Source organism: Leopardus geoffroyi, chromosome D4 (assembly GCF_018350155.1).
Source record: "Leopardus geoffroyi isolate Oge1 chromosome D4, O.geoffroyi_Oge1_pat1.0, whole genome shotgun sequence".
Lineage (NCBI taxonomy): Eukaryota > Metazoa > Chordata > Mammalia > Carnivora > Felidae > Leopardus > Leopardus geoffroyi.
Genome location: NC_059342.1, coordinates 86,527,173 through 86,546,017, shown reverse-complemented (window position 1 = coordinate 86,546,017; position 18,845 = coordinate 86,527,173). Strand labels below are relative to the sequence as shown.

At 54.3% G+C, this 18,845-nt stretch overlaps 1 protein-coding gene across 1 annotated transcript in view; it reads left to right on the top strand.

The window, feature by feature from the left end:
* ENG (endoglin) overlaps nt 1-18,845 on the top strand; it is a 32,278-nt gene that overhangs the window by 10,263 nt on the left and 3,170 nt on the right. The window contains exons 3-12 of the mRNA XM_045468319.1: nt 8,495-8,635; nt 11,207-11,372; nt 12,078-12,243; nt 12,526-12,652; nt 13,070-13,244; nt 13,477-13,619; nt 17,048-17,185; nt 17,408-17,446; nt 17,972-18,088; nt 18,360-18,611. Of these exons, the coding sequence (XP_045324275.1) occupies nt 8,495-8,635; nt 11,207-11,372; nt 12,078-12,243; nt 12,526-12,652; nt 13,070-13,244; nt 13,477-13,619; nt 17,048-17,185; nt 17,408-17,446; nt 17,972-18,088; nt 18,360-18,611 (1,464 nt within the window). The remainder of the gene's footprint in view (nt 1-8,494; nt 8,636-11,206; nt 11,373-12,077; nt 12,244-12,525; nt 12,653-13,069; nt 13,245-13,476; nt 13,620-17,047; nt 17,186-17,407; nt 17,447-17,971; nt 18,089-18,359; nt 18,612-18,845) is intronic.

Here is an 18,845-nt window from a genome sequence, read left to right as displayed (position 1 = left end):
CGCTAGGCTGTCACCTGGCTCCCCAGTTGGGTGTGTGTTCAGTGGGCATCTGGCCTGCCTGGGCTGGTAGCCACACCTGGCTGATGCGGCCTCAGGTCCTGAAAGCAATTTAGTGGTGTCAGCTCAGTGAACTTGTGGCCAAGCTGCCCCTGAAACTGTTAAGTTGCCCTGCATTTGTGTGGTGATAAGAGGGTGCCCAGACCACCAATATCGGGGGGGGCCTGCTCCCCACCGCCCTGCCTGCCACCGGGACTGTGGGCCTCGATAATCCCCAAGCCAAGATAGCGCCAAGCACATGTTATAGGGTTTTCGTAGCCATTGTAATTTTTTTCAAGTTTGGTGATGATATGGAAAATAAGATTGCCCTCTAGAAGTTCGTTTTGTTTGTTCTGATGATCAGGTCTCTGTACCTCCTCTGGGTGACTGGGCTCCCCCAACCCTAATCTTTCAATGAGGGGCCAGAGTCAGAGAAAAGCCCCCTGCCAAGTGCCCGGGTCTATGGGAAACAGATGTGTAGACAGTCAGCCAGGACCCGGGTGATCGGTGCTTTCTTGGGGAGGGCAGAGCAGGGCAGGGATACTCCAACTGCTGTGGGATTAGGCAGGGCTTCCTGGAGGAAGCAACAACACGAAGGATGGTCAGGAGCTCATGGAGCGAAGGAGGCGTTAGGGAAGAGCAGAGCACAGAGCGAATGCACAGGCAGGTAAGGACCGTGGTTAGGGTCCAAATGTGGTTCGCCGTGGCGGGAGCTTGCTGTCCACCTTTGGGGCAGGGATGGGGGCGGGGGGTGAGAAGGCCCTGTCACCATATTAAGGAGTTTGGTCTTTATCCCGTGGGCAGTGACAGTCATCGGAGGGTTTTTAGGGGTACGGTAGAATGCCAGGGTCACTCATGCCGTCCTAGAGCTCACGGCAACAGAATCTCCCGTCACCCTCTGCCTCTTCCAGAAAACTCAGTCCTTGGGGCGTCTGGCTTTTAATCCGAGAAGCCACGCTGCAAGCCCCAAGACCGCCAGGCATGTCTGTCTGAGGGGGTGGTGGAGACAGCTGGGGCTCAGGAGACTGGCGCTCCAGCCTTGGATGTCACTGACCAGCACCCCACACGGTGCCTGGCCTGCAGAGGGGGCCCCTTCTCACTCTCCAACACACGCACCTATTTCTTACATGTTTGTGTCTTTCTTTTTGAGAGAGAGACAGAGATAGAGAGACAGAATCCCAAGCAGGCTCCACGCTGTCAGCGCAGAGCCCGACGTGGGGCTCGAACTCACGAACTGTGAGATCGTGACCTGAGTCAAAACCAAAAGTCAGATGCTTAACTGACCGAACCACCCGGGAGCCCCTCACACATATTTCTTGGGCTCGGGGACTCACCGAGGAATCACAGAGGGTCAGGATCTGGCCCAGGGCCTGACAGATACCAAATAACTGCTGAGTGAATGAATGATTGAATGAATGAATGAATGCACGCACTGCTGTGTGACCTTGATGCAGCAGTGAAGCACGCGGGTTCTGGAACCAGTCTTCAGATTGAACTTCGGCTTCACAGCTCAGGGCAGCACGGCCTTGGGCTACCTCTCTAAGGCCTTGGTTTTCCACGGGAAATACAGGGCCCATAACAGCACCTCCGGGGGCGGTGAGAATCCAGTGGGGTGGGGCAGGCAAATATTGAGTGCAGGCCTGCCCAGTAGCACTGGTTGTTGTTATAATGTCTCCTCTCTGGCCTCCGTGTCTCACCTGTAAAAATCTTGCCGGGCATGCTATGGTTTCCAGAATATCGTCCCGTCAGTCAACTAAGTTGATCCCCAAAGGTTATTGCTACCAGGTGGCTGAGGTAGGGGCGGTGAATCCCACCAGACCCCATGCTGTGACCCAGAAGGCACCTTTCTCCCTGGGGAGGCCCCCAGGGATCGGGTCCTTGATAGCCCCCCTCCCCACCACCCGACAACCAGCCATCGACAGGTGCCTGCTCTGTGCCCAGCCAGCGTTGGGCATTGATGGTGCAGAGAGAAAGCAGACGTGACCCCTGCCATCGAGCCAATCCCAAGTCAGGAGAGGCAGAGGTGGGCACCAGCACCCTGGGTGTTGAGTAATGGGATCGGCAACGAGGGGCACGTGAGGCTGTGGAGGGAAAGGGGCATTAGTGAAAGGCTCCTGGCGTCTAGCCAGACAGAGAGGGGGGTGAAGGGCATTGCAGGCAGAGGGCCCCACAGGAGCAAAGGCCTAGAGGCCAGAAACATGAGCTGGCGGGGGGCTGGCGGGGGGGGGGGGGGGCGGCTATCTCAGCAACCAGCCCAAGCCCTCCCGACCTGTGGCCACCTTCTTCAAACCCTGGCACGCAGAAACGGCTGTCCCGTCCACCCCTGCGCAGCGTCTGAATCCTCAGACTTCCTGCGGGTGGACAGCCGATGAGCTGAGGGAGCCAAGCGGCTCGGGGAAGAGAGGTCTGCGGCAGACAGACAAGGGGGCCACTGGGCAGGGGCTCTATCTCACCGGGTCCCCGAAGGGCAGGCCGGAGCCTGGATTCCGGGAGGGGGCCCGGGGTCACATCCTGACCCGTGGAGACAGGAAACCGGCCTGGTGTCTCAGCGATTCCCGTCAGACCGACTGCACCGATCTGTCCTCCCAACAAACTCCAGGCAGCCAGGCAGAGCTGGGGCAGCCGCTGATTCACCCTACTTCTGGGCAAACCCGCGGAGCCAAAGACACCCCACCCACCCCCAAGCAGACGGAACCTGCCGGGCCCTTGCACTGACTCATTCCTGACCAGAGGGGCAGGCAAGGCTGCTCAGGCAGGGAGAGAGAGAGAATGAGAGCGGGAAGGGCCCTGGGCTACCATCCTGAGAGGCTGTGAAGGGCCGTGGAGGGCAGTGTCACTCTCAGACTCGGGCAATGGGGACCCCTGTTCAGGCCCCACAATTAATGGCTCTTCTCTGGCCCTCTTCTAGTTGTGCTCCTCCCCCGGGATAGGGTAGCTGCAGGTCAAAGGGACGTGGAGCCTGTACCCGTCCCCCGAGTCCGTGCTCTGGGTACCCGGACTCCAGAATTCCCTGCCCTGTGTGTGCTGAGCCCCCTCCTGAGGCTGCATGGGGCTCTTTTCTGTCCCACCCTCCAGCGGGGGCACTGCGTGACTAGTAGAAGCCCCTCCAGACCTAAAGGATGGGCACGGTGGCTGTGTGTAGGGGGTGGCCATGGCAGAGCTTGGGCATTCGGGCTGCGTTGCCCACATCCGTACTCGTGAAGAGAAGGAGGTAAAAAGAAAGGAGGGCGGGCTGGAAGCCAGGGGCTCCCATTTGTAGTCGTAACCCAGGCCTTACAGATATTAGGGGCAAGTTTGGTGGAAAGGCACAGAATGGGCAGCAGCCAAACAGGCTGAGTGGGGATAGTCTGCTTTCTCCCTGTTGTGTCCCCAGTGTCAAGTTCAGGGTCAGACTGGAAGTAAATATTGGATGGATGGATGGATGGATGGATGGATGGATGGATGGATGGGTGGATGGATGGGTGGGTGGATGGGTGTGTGGATGGATGGATGGATGGATGGGTGGATGGATGGGTGGATGGATGGATGGATGGGTGGGTGGGTGGGTGGATGGATGGATGGGTGGGTGGGTGGGTGGATGGATGGATGGGTGGATGGATGGATGGGTGGGTGGATGGGTGGATGGATGGATGGATGGGTGGATGGATGGATGGGTGGATGGATGGGTGGATGGATGGATGGATGGGTGGGTGGGTGGATGGATGGATGGGTGGGTGGATGGATGGGTGGATGGATGGATGGGTGGATGGATGGATGGGTGGATGGATGGGTGGGTGGGTGGATGGATGGATGGGTGGGTGGATGGATGGATGGGTGGGTGGTTGGATGGATGGGTGGGTGGATGGGTGTGTGGATGGATAATGGAAAGAAGGAAGGAAGGAGAAATATACATGCACGTGAACATTTGTTGACTGACCATCCCAAAGGGTTCGTGGTGCCACTTGCTGTCCATCTCTGGTTGTTTAGGGGTGTTTGCCAAGCTCCTGGAGGAGAGAGTCGTGCCCCTTCAGGAGCCCAGAAGCCCCAGGCTGGGCCCAGCCCTGGCCTCTCAGATTGGCAAATGAAACTGGGGAGGTGGGGAGAACATAGGCCGACCAGGGGCCCTCAGCTGCGGAAAGTAGTAGGTCTCTCCTGGGGCGGGGGGGGGGGGGTCTGGAAACCCACTCTGTGTCCACCTGGCTAGAGACTATGACTCCTGGAATGCCAAACACTGGGCCGCCCGCCCCCACCCAAGGTGGCAGGATGAAATCCAGCGGCCACACAATACTAGAACACCGCTGAGCCCCACTCCTCACTACACAGAGGGGAAGAGCGAGGCCCAGAGAGCCAGAGAGGGGATGCCACAGTGAGACGTAGCCAAGACAATTCCAGCTAACTGCCGCCCACCTCTAATGCCAACCTCCCCAGCCCCAACCCATGGCACTCGGGATGGGCGGGCCAGGAGGAAAAGGCAGGTAATGAAAGCCATCCACTGCTGCGTATTTAGCTAGGCGCTGGCCAGCACACTCTGGAAGCAGAACCTCACTGAGCCCTCAACCAGTCTGTGAAGCGGGCGTATCGTTCAGCCCATTTTCCAGATCGGGAAATCGAGCCCCAGAGAAGAAGAGTGACTGCCCAGGGTCACAGGTGAACGCCTGAGCCCGCATTTGAAACCAGACCAGTCTGGCTTTGACCCCCCCCTTCCCCTGCCAGCCCGCTCGTACGTATCATCTGAGTCTGCTGGGCTGGACAGAGGGACGGCTGGCTCCAATCTGGCCGGCTCCAGTCTGGCCCTAGGAGGGTGGGGGCTGCAGGCAGCCCCAAGGCTCCACTCCTAGAAGAATTGCTGGAAGCAACTTTCTATAAGTGGCTACTAGTGTTCAGGGCCTCCTCACCGAAATCCCCCCTTCCCGCCACCAACCGCTGGGCCAACAATGGCATCTGTGGGACGCTGGCACAAAAATAGAAACTCGGTCTCCCGCCCACCCACTCGGGGAAGGGGCGGGGGTTGGCCCGGTTCGGAGCTGGGAGTGAGGGGCTGGCCGGCCTGCCTACTTCCACGAGGCTCCCCCGAATTCCCAGGATGTCATTCAGAAGACGGGGAACCTGGAGGTGGGGGGCAAGGCAGACCCCTTTCCTTTGCCTCTGGGCTCTGGGCTGGGAAGGAAGAGGGAAGTCCGCGTGCGTATGAGGGACTGCAGGGATGAGTCAGGGCCGCGGGATGGAAATGTTTGCTGTGCAAACCCAACCGGTTTTTTCTGGGAACCAGCTGACTTCGGCCAGGTCCGGGAGCTCCGAGACCCCAGGGAGCCCAGCCTTCCCGCCTCCCTGAGTTTCCACCGCTCACTTGCCGTGTGGCCCTGGCCCATGGCTCCCCCTCTTTGTGTCTCAGTCCCCAACCGTACAAGGAGGGACGCGGTGGGTGGAGAGCTGAGTGTGTCGTGACAAATGTCCCGAAGTGTCAGTCTCTTAATGCCCTCACCCTTGGCGTGACCCGACGCCGACCTCCACTTCTCTTTTTTCACTTCCTTTATCCAGAACCCTACCTGGTATTTGTTCCCAACCCCGTCCTACCAAGTGGGGAGACTGAGGTACAGGGGAGCAGGTACAGTTGCCAAGCAGCGGCAAGAATGAGGGTTCCCAGGGCTCTTTCCTGCCAGCTCCGAGGGTGCCCTCCCAGCTTTTCTGTCGCCTGCCGCGCTCTCGGGCCGTGGATGCCCGGCAAGGGGCAGAGGACAGATCTCATCCCTGCGGCTGAGCGTCTCCAAATCACGGGGCCCATCTCTTCGCTGTGTGCGGCCCCAAAGGTCACTCCCTCGGGGGAGGACAGACAGATGGGGCTAGACAGTGGTGTTGTACCCGTAAAATGGGAGATTAAATACCCGATTCTGCTTCACAAGAGCGCATGTCACCTGCTCAGTACAGGGCCAGGCACAGGTTAAGTTGAACCATGTGAAATTACCGATAGTCAGTTGCTTTGTCAACCGTTTCGTCTAGGTCAAGTTTGCCCGTTTAGAGGGTACAGTTGAACGGCGTTCAGTAGCGACACAGAGCTGTGCAAACAGATGTGATTACACACGCATTCAGGGTAAGGAGGCGAGGGCAGGTCCGTTCTCAAAGATTCTGGCAGGTCGGCTGTACCGCGGAGGTGGGTCTCCCTTTGCTCCGGTTAATTTCAAGTAGTCTGCTAATTATACTTCAATTTTTAAATTAATTAATTAAACAACAATTTCAGATAGAGATCACAATCCTGGAACAAAATGTCAGTTCTGACATTTAGATTTGTATTTCATAGTTTCCCCAAATCTATTAAACCCAGTGTTTAACTTGTAAGGTGTCTAGAATGTATACCTATTTTTTTTTAAGTTTTATTTAAGTAATCTCCACATCCAAAGCAAGGCTCGAATTCGCAGCCCCGAGATCAAGAGTCCCATTCTCCACTAAGCCAGGCACCCCTAGGGTGCATAAATATTTTACGAAATTGATTTTAAAAGATATTTCAAAAACCAAAATGTTATAAACCCTTTAGAAAACGCTGATTAAACGAGGGGTGCCTGGGTGGCTCAGTCGGTGAAGCATCTGACTCTTGGTTTCGGCTCAGGCCATGATCTCACGGTTCGCGAGTCCAAGCCCCTCATGGGGCTCTGTGCGGACAGCGTGGAGTCTGCTTGGGATTCTCTCTCTCTCCCTCTCTCTCCGCCCCTCCCCTGCTCGCTCGCTTGCGCTCTCTCTCTCAATAAATCAACTATAAAAGAAAACACAAATCAAAAGTGTGATCTTATAAAATATAAATTAGAAATATATATTGCTGTATAAATTCGCACAAAAGTCGTGATTCAAAGATAGCCAACCTCAGTAGCTCACTAAAATGAAAGAGCTACTTGTGAAACATTGAAAATGAAATCACATTGTTCGCTCTTTTGTTTTAAAGAGCAAAGTCACAAACAAAGAGTGACTATGGTGTCATTATTGACTGACGGAAATACTTCTGGGCAGATTTTTCCAGTGGCTGCAGAGTGCTCTCTGGCTCTGTGACATCAGCTGGGGAAATGGCCAGGAGATAATTGGAAGTGAAATCTAAAACTTTCCACTGATGTCTTCATCTTGAAATACCGCTCTCCCTTTTGAGAAGTATGAGGAGGTTTAAGGGGTTAGGTTTTATCTCCGTGGAGAGACTGCCCGCTTTGGAGAGCGGCTGGAGCTCATTTTCCAGTGAAGTGTTTCCATCCGTCTTTGTCCTCGTGAGTCCGTGGGGGGGGCCCCTGAGGCACGTCCCCGCCTCGGTTTCAGCAGCCACCTGTTCACTGGCTCAGAAAGTCTTTGAGCAGGGCTGAGGGTGCTGGTCTTTCAATAGAAGCTTTGCCTTGGGGATCGCCGTGTCCTTTTTCTTCTTGGGAATAAGGAGGTACAGAAAAATGTGGGGCCATACAGTGAGAGGCGAGGCCTGTCCAAGTGCGTATCCTAGCTCTGTATTTAGTGCTGTGTGATCCTGGGCAAGTGACTTTACCTCTCTGTGCATTTCCTCATCTATTAAGTGAGAACAATGCTGCCTACCTCTTCAGGTTGTGAGTAGATCAGTCCGTATGCAAAACACTTAGCACAGTCCTGGCACGTAGTAAGCACCACGTAAGTGTGAAGCGTTGTTGTTGTTGTTGTGGATGCGGTTGTGGTTACGAAAGCATTCTAACTGCATACACCACGGGAGATTAAAACTTTTCATGCAGTAGGTACCTCTCAAGACAAATGATTTCAACTTCCTCGTCTTCTAGCAAAAGGATGGCGTTCCAGCCACAAAAACACGGGCATTTTAGTGCTTCAAGATAGTAAGGCAAACAGGAACACCGCAAACTGGGAAGGGGCAGGTGCCTCAACATGGCTGCCTAGGAACAGAGAAGGGGCACAGGGCGCTCTCTAAGTCACACAGATGCTTGCAGGCCTGGTATACAGCAGGCGCTCAATAGAAACAACCACCTTTGATCTACTGGATACAGTTCGGGCTTATCGCCTTTTTAAAAATCTCTTTGGATTTGGGGCGCCTGGGTGGCGCAGTCGGTTAAGCGTCCGACTTCAGCCAGGTCACGATCTCGCGGTCCGTGAGTTCGAGCCCCGCGTCGGGCTCTGGGCTGATGGCTCAGAGCCTGGAGCCTGCTTCTGATTCTGTGTCTCCCTCTCTCTGCCCCTCCCCCGTTCATGCTCTGTCTCTCTCTGTCCCCCAAAAAATAAATAAACGTTGAAAAAAAAAAATTAAAAAAAATAATAATAAAAAAAAATCTCTTTGGATTTGATGAGACTAATCGCCTTCGTTCACTCAGCAAATATTACCTGAGCATCTCCCGAAGGCCGGGCGCGGCTCTGGGCGCTCGGAGACAGGGGCAGCCCAGTGGGGCAGGGAGAGGGGAGGGGAAGCTGACAGTGAGTCTTTACCACAGCCTGAGCAAGCCTGACTGTTGCGTGTGTCCCTCTTCTGCCCCCACCCTAGGAGGTGTCAGAGCTGGAGCTGACAATCCAGAAGTCCACGCAAAATGGCACGTGGCCCCGAGAGGTGCTCCTGGTCCTCAGCGCAAACAAGAACGTGCTCCTGCGGTTACAGGCCCCAGGAATCCCACTCAACCTGGCCTTCGTGAGTGTGTTACCTCCAACCTGGGCGGAGGCCCCTGCTGTCCGTCTCTGTGGGCCGGGCTCCCCTGAGCCCCAGCAGCCCCGCTTCTCCTTTTCATTCTGACGTTACTCACCGGGGCCCTGCCTGGCGAATCCCATGGGGCCCTGATGAGAGAGCCCAAAAGGCGGCAGGGTCTGGGGTAAAGATTCCAAACCCAGACGTGGGAGTCAGGGTGACGGGCAACCCCGGCCAACTCCAATCTTCTTGCATCACCTCTGTTTTCCCTTCTGTCCGGTGGCAGAATCAGATTCAGTGACATCCCGTAAAGTAATCTGGTCACTGTCTTTGAAGAAGTTACAAGATCTGCCTGAAAACATTTATGTACAAAGGAAAAGGAAACCTAACAATGTGTTAATAGTGGTTACGGCTGGGAAGTGGGATTGAGAGAGGTATTTATTTGTTCTTTATGCTTTGTTGAATTGGCAACATTTGCTCTCATGAACATGGCCTACACTGGAGAAAAAAATATGTTTTAAAAACTCAAGTTTAAGTGTCAGGCACACCCACCAGAGAGGAGGTCAACTGGCTGGGACCCACAGCAAGGGGGGGATCAGGGCTGGAGGAGGTGGGGTGGCCTGTGGGCACTGCCTCCCCTACTGGAAGGCCCTGGGAGGCGGCCCCCAGATGGGAGCAGCTGCTGTTTACCGCCAGAGAAAGCGGAGGGCAGGGGTGGGGGTGAACAGCAAAGATAACAAGGGGGAGAGAGACACAGACAGAAAAATGGAACTAGGCAGAGGCAGCATGTTGTGGGAGGGACGGACAGACACTCAGGGAAACCACAGAGAGAGGAGGAGGAGGGAAGCTGGGAACCCAGACAGACCCAGATCCAGGGCTGCCTGGGAGATGGGCCCAGAGACGAGAGCGGTTGGGGGTGGGGTGAAGCAGCCAGGCTGGCCCCGGGCACCAGAGGGAGAGGGCCAGCCTGAAAGCCCCGGGAGCCATGGACACCGATCAGGAGGGCAGAGCCCGAACAGCCCCATGTAGTACTTTCCTCTGTTCCCCGTGGGGTAAATCAAGGCCCTGTGGAGAGCCAGGCCTGCCAGGACTCCTCCTCGCCGCCTTGACTTGCAGCCCCCACCCGCCCCCCCTTCCCCTTCCCGTTCCTGGGCCCTGCAGGCGGGGCCCTGGGTGACGCAGGGAACACGAAAATGCACCCGCCTGGCAGGAAGGTCGCAGTAGTGACTGGCTCCGGCCAGGCCAGGCCTTCCTCCCTGGAACTAAGAATACTCAGGATGGGGGTGGGGCACTGTCGGAGCTGCTGGCGTCCCAGCCACAGCTACCTGAGCGGGTGGAGGGATTCCACCAGAGGGGCCGCAGCGGGGTTTGGGGCTCGGGCCTCTGGGTCTGACCCAGCACCAGGCAATTGACAAACGCCTTGCCCTTTAATCCCTGTTACATGCCCATTTTACAGATGATGACCCTGGGAGTCAGACTGGGTAAAGGTCCCTCCTCTCCTCCAGCTCTAAACCACTGCCCCAGCCCTTCTATCATGGGGGGCTGGGATCCTCACCCGGGCGCTCATCACTTTGTTCCCTCGTTTAAGTCCTGCTCCGTTCTAGGTGGACCATTCTGTGGTGTCTTGCCTACCTCCGCTGTCAGGCAGTCCCCCTTAGTATCTAGCCTGAAGCCCTTAAGGTGGTATTGTTCCAGAGCGATGCGCCCGGCTTTGAAGATGGAATGCAAAGGGACTCCTGAGTCTGGGGCCCCTCTGAATCCTTTTGGCTTCAACAGAACACCTCTTCCAGGAAGTCTTCCCTGCTTCCTTCCCCTGGCCCACCAGGGTCTCACCTGAGGCATGGGCAGTAGAGCAGTGAGGTGCTAGAGGCCTCCAGGTCCCCATCCCTGTCCCTCCAGAGACCTGTCTTGCTCCCTTGCGTCTATTAAATAACATCCTCCGTCTACCGTTGTTTCAAATGACTTGAGGCATGACTGGCTTCTGGGCGGTAAGATCCCCCAGGGCAGGGACAGTCCCTTAGTCTCTCATTCATTCATTCATTCATTTACTCGTTTGTTTCTTCTTTCCTTCCTTGCTCCCTTCCCTCGGCACAAGGAGCACCTGCTACGTGCTAGGTATCTGGGTAAATCTGACACGTCAGGATCCCCGGTGCTGGGCCCAGGGCCCGGGCACAAAGTCAGATTAATGTTTCCCAGTGCCTACTGTGTGTCTGGCACCATGCGGGGGTGGGCGAGGCAGACACGGTGCCTCACAGACCCTAGCCACATAATGTCACAAGGGTAGGTTGAATGGCTAACGCTATGGAAGGCGGGGGAGGTGGTGTTTGAATGAACAGGTGAATGAACACAGATGTGTGTCCATCCGGCACCCCAGGTATGGGAGGGAGATGGGACAGATCTGGCTCTGGGCAGGGGGCCAATTAGTGGGCTTCAGATTTATCAGGCTCGGGATTCTCAGCCCTGCCTCCTCCAGTTAACCAACTGGCTGCCTCCCCAAGTTACCTCCCAACCTCCTGAATGGAACAGAGGGGGCTCAGGCCCAGGAACAGCACTCTGAGCCTCCACGTGTCTTCCCAGGACCCCAAGATGGTCATCTTCCAAGGGCACCCAGGAATCAACACCACAAAGCTGCCACCCCTCACCACCAAGAGTCAGCTCCTCAACTGGGCAGATACAAAGGGCCCCATCGCATCTGTCGCTGAGCTGAACGACCCTGAAAGCATCCTCCTCCGTCTGGACCAAGGTCAGCTTCCCCCAGCAGCTTCTTTGGACTCAGGACTCAGCTCTAGAAAAAAAATGTGAATTCCTCTGACCCGTTCCTCAGATGTGGACACTAAGGCTCCAAACTGGGATGTGATTTGCCCCAGGTCACATAGAGCAAGTCAGTGCTCTAAGGGGACAGTAATTTTTGACCTAGAAAGCAGCACGTTTACATTGTTTATTGTGCACCTACTATGTGTTCAGTCCTATGCTAGGCATCTGGGGAGTCTGTGCAGACGGACCCAGATCCTGCCATCCTGGAGCCAACACCGTGGTGGGGAGATGATAATAAACACGTCCACAGATGAATACATTCCATAATTTCAGGTCATGGTAAATGCCGTAAGAAAGAAGAAAGTTAAAAAAAAAAAGAAAGAAAGAAAGAAAGAAAGAAAGAAAGAAAGAAAGAAAGAAAGAAGAAAGTGAGGTGATGCGCTGGTCATTGCTGGGCTGCACCCCTAACATGAGCCATGGGTTCATGCCTTTATTACCCCTGTGTTGACAGATGAGGCAACGGGCCAGGGGATTTGCCCCAGGTCACCTGGCAGTAAGTGGTGGAGGGGAGACTTGAACTCCGGTCCTCCCAGGCACCCCACTTCCTTGCTGCTCCACCCTGCCCACCCCACTTTTACTGTGTAGCGGTGCCAGGCTGCTCCAGAGAGGAACTGAGGTGAGCTTGTCCCCACAGCCCCAGGGTCACCGTCCTCCTGCAGTCTGGAACCCCTCATGGACATGGGCCACACGCTCGAATGGAAGCCGCTCACTCCGGCCTCTGTCCGGGGCTGTCGTTTGGAGGGTGTGCCTGGCCACAAGGAAGCACACATCGTGAGGGTCCTGCCAGGCACCCAGGACAGGTAAGCGTGCCTGACCCCGCCCCAGGCCCCGCCCGCATCAAGCCCCACCCCTGGCTAGGTAACAGTATTGTTTCTGCCCCCTTATCTCTGGGCCCCGCCCCTTATGGACCTGAGCCCCACCCACTTCCACGCCCATCCCGCGGACCTACAGAGACCAGGCGAAGGCCCCCAATCGCTGTCCACCAGACCCCAGGCCTGGTCCCCTCCTGGCCAGTCTCCATCAGGTCCCGCCCATCCCCGCATTCCTGCCCTGCGCTGACGCCGGGGTCTGTCTCCCTGCAGGCCCCGGACAGTGACCGTGAAGGTGGAACTGCGTTGTGCCTCGGGGGATCCGGACGCTGTCCTTATCCTGCAAGGGCCCCCCTATGTGTCCTGGCTCATCGACGCCAACCACAACATGCAGATCTGGGTGAGTCTTGTTCGGCGACCCAGACAGCCCTGCGCGGGCCTCGCAGGGGCTCTCCAAAGAGGGAACCCAAACTCCCAGCCCTGAGCCTTCACACATCCACCTTCTTCCTCTGTGCACTATCTGTTCTTCCTTCAGACCTCCACCCAGATGGCACCTCCTCCGTGAAGCTTTCCATCATCCCCTCGGGAGGCCCCTACCCCAGCCCACAGGGTCAGGGAAGTTTCCTGGAGAAGTGAACCCCAAGCTGATGTGAAGGACAAACAGCAGCCAGGAGATGAGGGGAGGTAGCCCAGGCAGAGAGGAAACCGTAGGAGCAAAGGAGGGTGGCACTGAGGCCTGCCATAACCCTGGCTGGCCTGCGGCGCCCCTGCCAGGCTGCCCCCTGACTGCGGCTGTGGCTCCCTGCTCTCTTGTTAGACCACTGGGGAATACTCCTTCAAGATCTTTCCAGAGAAGAACATCCGCGGCTTCGTGCTCCCTGACACACCCCAAGGCCTGCTGGGGGAGGCCCGGAGACTCAACGCCAGCGTGGTGGCATCGTTCGTGGAGCTCCCGCTGGCCAGTGTCGTCTCGCTGCAGGCCCGCAGCTGCGGTGAGCACCCTCCTCCCTTCCCTCGCCCTCTCCCTGGATCAGTGGCCCCGGGACAGCGAAAGTGCCCCTGGCCGCTGTGTGCACGGGGCCGCTGTGTCAGCCCAGGGGAGCCCTGTCTTCCTGTCCCGTCTTCCTTGTGCCCCGCCTGAGGACTGAGCGGCTAGTTACCGAAGCGCTTGGTGCCTGGCGCACAGGGAGCGCTGACTGCCTGCCGGCCTCTGCTGCCCTGCAGGTGGTGGGCTGCAGACCTCTCCCGCCCCTGTCCAGACCACCCCTCCCAAGGAGAGCTGCAACCAGGAGCTGCTCCTGTCCCTGATCCAGCCCAAGTGCTCCGAAGGCGTCATGACTCTGGTACTCAAGAAAGATCTCATCTCGGTAAGGGCGTCCCCACCCCCCAGCCCCAGGGAGCAGAGCCGGTCGTTCCTTTAGGCCAAGAATCTTGGGGGTCCTGTGCGCCTGGGTGGCTCAGTAGGCTAAGTGTCTGACTTCGGCGCAGGTCACGATCTCACGGTTCGTGGGTTCGAGCTCCGCGTCGGGCTCTGTGCTGACAGCTTAGAGCCTGGCGCCTGCTTCGGATTCTGTGTCTCCCTCTCTCTCTCTGCCCCTCCCCTGCTCATGCTCGCGCTCTCTCTCTCTCTCTCTCTCTCAAAAACAAAACGTTTAAAAAAGCAGATAGTAGGGGCGCCTGGGTGGCGCAGTCGGTTAAGCGTCCGACTTCAGCCAGGTCACGATCTCGCGGTCCGTGAGTTCGAGCCCCGCGTCAGGCTCTGGGCTGATGGCTCAGAGCCCGGAGCCTGTTTCCGATTCTGTGTCTCCCTCTCTCTCTGCCCCTCCCCCGTTCATGCTCTGTCTCTCTCTGTCCCAAAAATAAATAAACGTTGAAAAAAAAAAATTAAAAAAAAAAAAAAAAGCAGATAGTAGTTAGTCATCAATTAATCCTAAATGCAGGTTGAGCTGAGGGGTCATTTAACGGAATATTTTAAACAACATAATCTCCACCAGATTGAAGAACAAGGCACTTACTATAAAAATAACACTGGATTTTTTTTTTTTTAATGTGAAAAACCAGAAAAGAAAATCGCAGTCTTCCTGCCCAAAGACAGTGGCTACCAATATTTTAGTGTGTTTCTCAAACATGTTCTCTGTGGATTTCTTACATGGTGAAATCCTGTCCAATGCACTTGTCTGTCTCCTGCTATATTCACTTCATGTATTTTTAGAACTTTGACGAATGTACTTAATATCACTTTAATGAGTGCATATTCCATCAAATTGACACGACATAATTAACCCTTCCTCCCTTGTCAGACATTTAGATTGCTTCCAGTTGTGCAACGTTATAAATGCGCAGAAAATATTGTGCATTCTTTACGTATGATTATTTTCTTGGGATAGATTTCCACATTGGTGAGATTTCTGGGTCAAAATGATTGAATATTCTGTTAAGTTTTGATACATGTTGCCAACCTACTTTCCAAAAGATTCTAGTTTTCATTGCTGATTTAGGGGAGCATTTTGACTCTCTCTCCAGACAATGATTTAAGGAAAAAACAAAAACCAAAAAAAAAAAAAAAATCCAAACCACCTTTGCCAGAGCACCTGGCTGGCTCTGTTGGTGAGGCATGTGATTCTTGATCTTGGGGTTGTGAGTTGAAGCCCCATGCTGGGCATAGGGCTTCCTTAAAAAATAAAAATAAAATAGAATTTTAAAAATTCCAAAAACCTTTGCCAACGAGAGGTGGGACATGGTGTTCTTGTTTCAATTTTTAATTCTTTGATTAGTAGTATGGGCACGGCTCCATGTGACCTAAGCTCTTTATCAAGGTAGCTCAGTATTTTTCTTGATGATTTTTATATAAGCATTTTACATTTAAAAAGGGGAGGGGGGGCCTTGTCCATTATTCTTACTTGAAATAACCTTGTTCTAAATTTTGGCTACAGTGATTTTTGTGTCTTTGGACATTTTAAAGTTTTGGGTTGTTTTTTTTTAAGTTTATTTTGAGAGTGCAAGCAGGGTAGGGGCAGAGAGAGGGAAGAGAATCCCAAGCAGGCTCTGTGCCGTCGGTGCAGAGCCCAATGTGGGGCTCGAACTCACAAACCGCGAGATCACGACCTGAGCCGAGATCATGACCTGAGCCAAAATCAAGCTTAACCACCTGAGCCCCCAGGCGCCCCTGTTTTTGGACATTTAAAAACACTGGGCCATCCTAGCTGCCCATCTTCCCCTGTGGGATTTCTTCCAGCCTGAGGCAGGAAATCTTTGCCAGGGCCTCGACAAATCACCCGTGTTCTCAGGGATTTTGAGAGTGACACTTAAATCTGTAGTTAGGTCCATGTGGAAATTTGGGGGGGGCTGTGGGGTTCAGGGGCAATATGAATTGCCACCTGTCTGCTGCCCCGCTCTTCTCCCCCTCTGCCTCTATCTGGCTGGCATTACTGCTACCCAAGCCAAGGGGTCTGGATGAGTACACTGTAATCCATCAATCTTTGGAACGTTATATGACAATTCAAAAGAATGTGCTAGATCTAGAAATATAGAGAAATATATATTATGATTTACATCACACTTACCAAACTAAGCTACAGGTGGACAGTATGATGCCATTTGTCAAAAATACAAAAAAAAAAAAAAAAAAAAAAACCCACCTGCACATTTTCTGAGTACAGCATCCAGGTAGAAGAAAATACAAAGAAAAGGGTCTGAACAGAATTACCCCAACACAGAGCGTCCTACCCTCTCATTGATTTATGAAATGTGGTCAGCGTGCAGAATTTGAATTCCAGGCCTATGGGTCACTGCGGCTTGACCCAGAGTCATTTTTATTTGGTGGGCTATTTTCTCCTAAGGTGGCTCTGGGCATCTGGGTGGCAGTAACAGGAGTGGCATTCTGGAGGAGTAGATGTGAGTTAGTTGGATTCGGGTGCTCACTCAACTGCTCACTCAACTCTAAGACTCCGAGATTCTTTGATCCTACGAGTGTGACTGAAAAATTCCAAGATTGGTTCTTCTAAGAAAGGAGGTGGCGAACGTTGGTCCTCTGTGTTTCTATAAATAAAGTGTTACTACCCCACAGCCCATTCGTTCACCTGTTTCTATAGCTGCTTCAGGCTATGATGGCAAAGTTTGGTAATTACAACTGCGAGCACATGGCCCACGGAATCTGTTTATTATCTGGCCCTTTATAGGAAAACTTTGCCAACCCCACATCTGAGAGTCTAGGGTTCTGAGACTGGGTTATGCTGGTGGGATTACACGCCCCTGGGATGTGGGCAATGATTTTATGTAGAACTCAGATTAATGTTTTCAATTTTAATAGTGCTGCATTTATTTGAACTATATATATTAGAAGAAAAACAAATAGTAAATCAAGCTCATGATGTCATAGATATACTTAGGACAAGGCTAGGTACAAAAGTGAGTGTAGTTCTTTTTTTTTTTTTTTTTTTTTTAATGTTTATCTACTTTGAGAGAGTGCATGTGTGCATGAGTAGGGGAGGGGCAGGGAGAGAGGGAGAGAGAGTCCCAAGCAGGCTCCACGCTCAGCACAGAGCCTGATACAGGGCTCGATCCCACAACCCTGGGATCATGACCTGAGCCAAAATCAAGAGTCAGATGCTTAACTGAGCCCCAGGAAAAGTCTTAAGACTTAAATGGTGTGGTGTAAGATGTAACAAAAATGAAGACAGGAGAAGCTGATTTGGGAGCCTTGGGTTAGGTCAGTCCTTGGTGCTGGGGGTAGGACGGGCAGGCCCCAGAGCCCCATGCCTCCTGACAGTGCCCCCCTACTCCAATCCTGGCCCAGACTCTGAGGTGCACCATCACAAGCCTGACCTTCTGGGACCCCAGCTGCCAGGCTGAGGACAGAGATGAACAGTTTGTCCTGCGCAGCACCTACTCCAGCTGTGGCACGGAAGTGACAGACAATGTGGTCAGTAATGAGGTAAGAACTAGGATGGGCAGGAAAGGTATCTGGGCCAGCTTAGCTGGTGCCTCCTTGACCTTCCAGGTTGAAGGGCCTTTGGGAGAGTGTGGTGTGGTGCTCAGTAGAAGACAAACTTAGCCATCGGTTGCCTCAGTCTTCCCATCCATTAAATGGGTGGTTTGGGTGGGAAAGTACCCTCTGGGGTACTTTGTGGCTCTGACCTTGGCTCTTTTCCTGCAGGTGGTCATCAACCTCTTGTCAAGTTCATCACCGCAACGGGTGAGATGGATGGTTACCATGCTAACCCATCTGGTTCAGGGTCCTGGCGCCCCTTCCTGGCCTGGGAGGGAGCAGGCTTCAGAAAACTCAGGCCCCGATCCTGGCAAGCCATGTTATCTTGAGTGTACCTCAGTCTCCCCCAGTACTGTTTAGGGTTACATTCTCAGCCTCTCCAGTCAGAGGATTCTAGTACATACTGGCTGTGTGGCCTTGTGCAAATCCACTAAGCTTTCTGGGCCCAGAAGTTATGCCTATAAACAGGGGTGTAAGAAAGGATCCCCCCCACGGGGGTGCCTGTGAACAGTCACCGAGCAGACACATGGAAAACCATTCACACAGGCCTGGCACAGGGCAAGTTCTTGATAAATATTAGCTTTGTTTTTTGTTTTTTTAAAGGGAACAATCAGGGTCGGGCAGCAACTTGGGACCATGGCTCCTACTCCCACCCCCACCCGCATCCCCTTCTTACCTTCCTAAGCTGGGTGCCTCCCAGACTGACCATCCCCCCGCTCCTGTCTCCCACAGAAAAAGGTGCACTGCATCAACATGGAGGGCCTCTCCTTCCAGCTGGGCCTGTATCTCAGCCCGCACTTCCTCCAGGCCTCCAACACCATCGAGCTGGGGCAACAAGGCTTTGTGCAGGTACTGGCCTTGACCTCTCCGCCTGCCCACTCCCGGGATCCTTAGAACCTTCCTTTCCACCATTAGTACAGAGAAGGTGTGCGAGGAGGCAGCCAGCACGGGGCGTGGGGGAGGGGGAGACACTGGGTGGAAGGTCTTCTCCTCGTTTGCTCCAGGCAGACCCAGGGCTGTCCTTATCGCTGGGGTGGAGCTCCAGAATGAATCTAGCTTATTCCACGAGAGCAAGGGTGAGTAACTGACCATGCCTCATCACTCTCACCTCCCCCTGCAGGTGAGCATGTCCCCATCGATCCCTGAGCTCATGCTCCAGCTGGACAGCTGCCAACTGGATTTGGGCCCTGACGCGGACACCGTGGAGCTCATCCAGAGCCAGGTAGCCAAGGGCAGCTGTGTAAGCCTGCTGTCCCCAGGCCCTGGTGGTGACATGCGCTTCAGCTTCCTCCTCCGTGGCTACATGGTGCCCACACCCACGACTGGCACCCTCAGCTGCACCATAACCCTGCGCCCGAGGACTTGGTCCCTGGTGAGTGGAGCCTGAGCCAAGCTCAGCTTCAAGGGTGGCTTCGGGCCCGGGATTTCCAGGAAGGGATGTGACAGCCCACGTTATAGGAGCAGCTGGCAAGGGGCAGAACCAGACTGGCGTGTGGCTTCTGGCTACCAGGCGTACTTTGTGCCACCCTGCTGCCGTCTGATGGCTTTGCTGTATCTCGGACATTAGTAGGATTTGCTGCTGCCCCCATCCATCCTTCATTCCTTT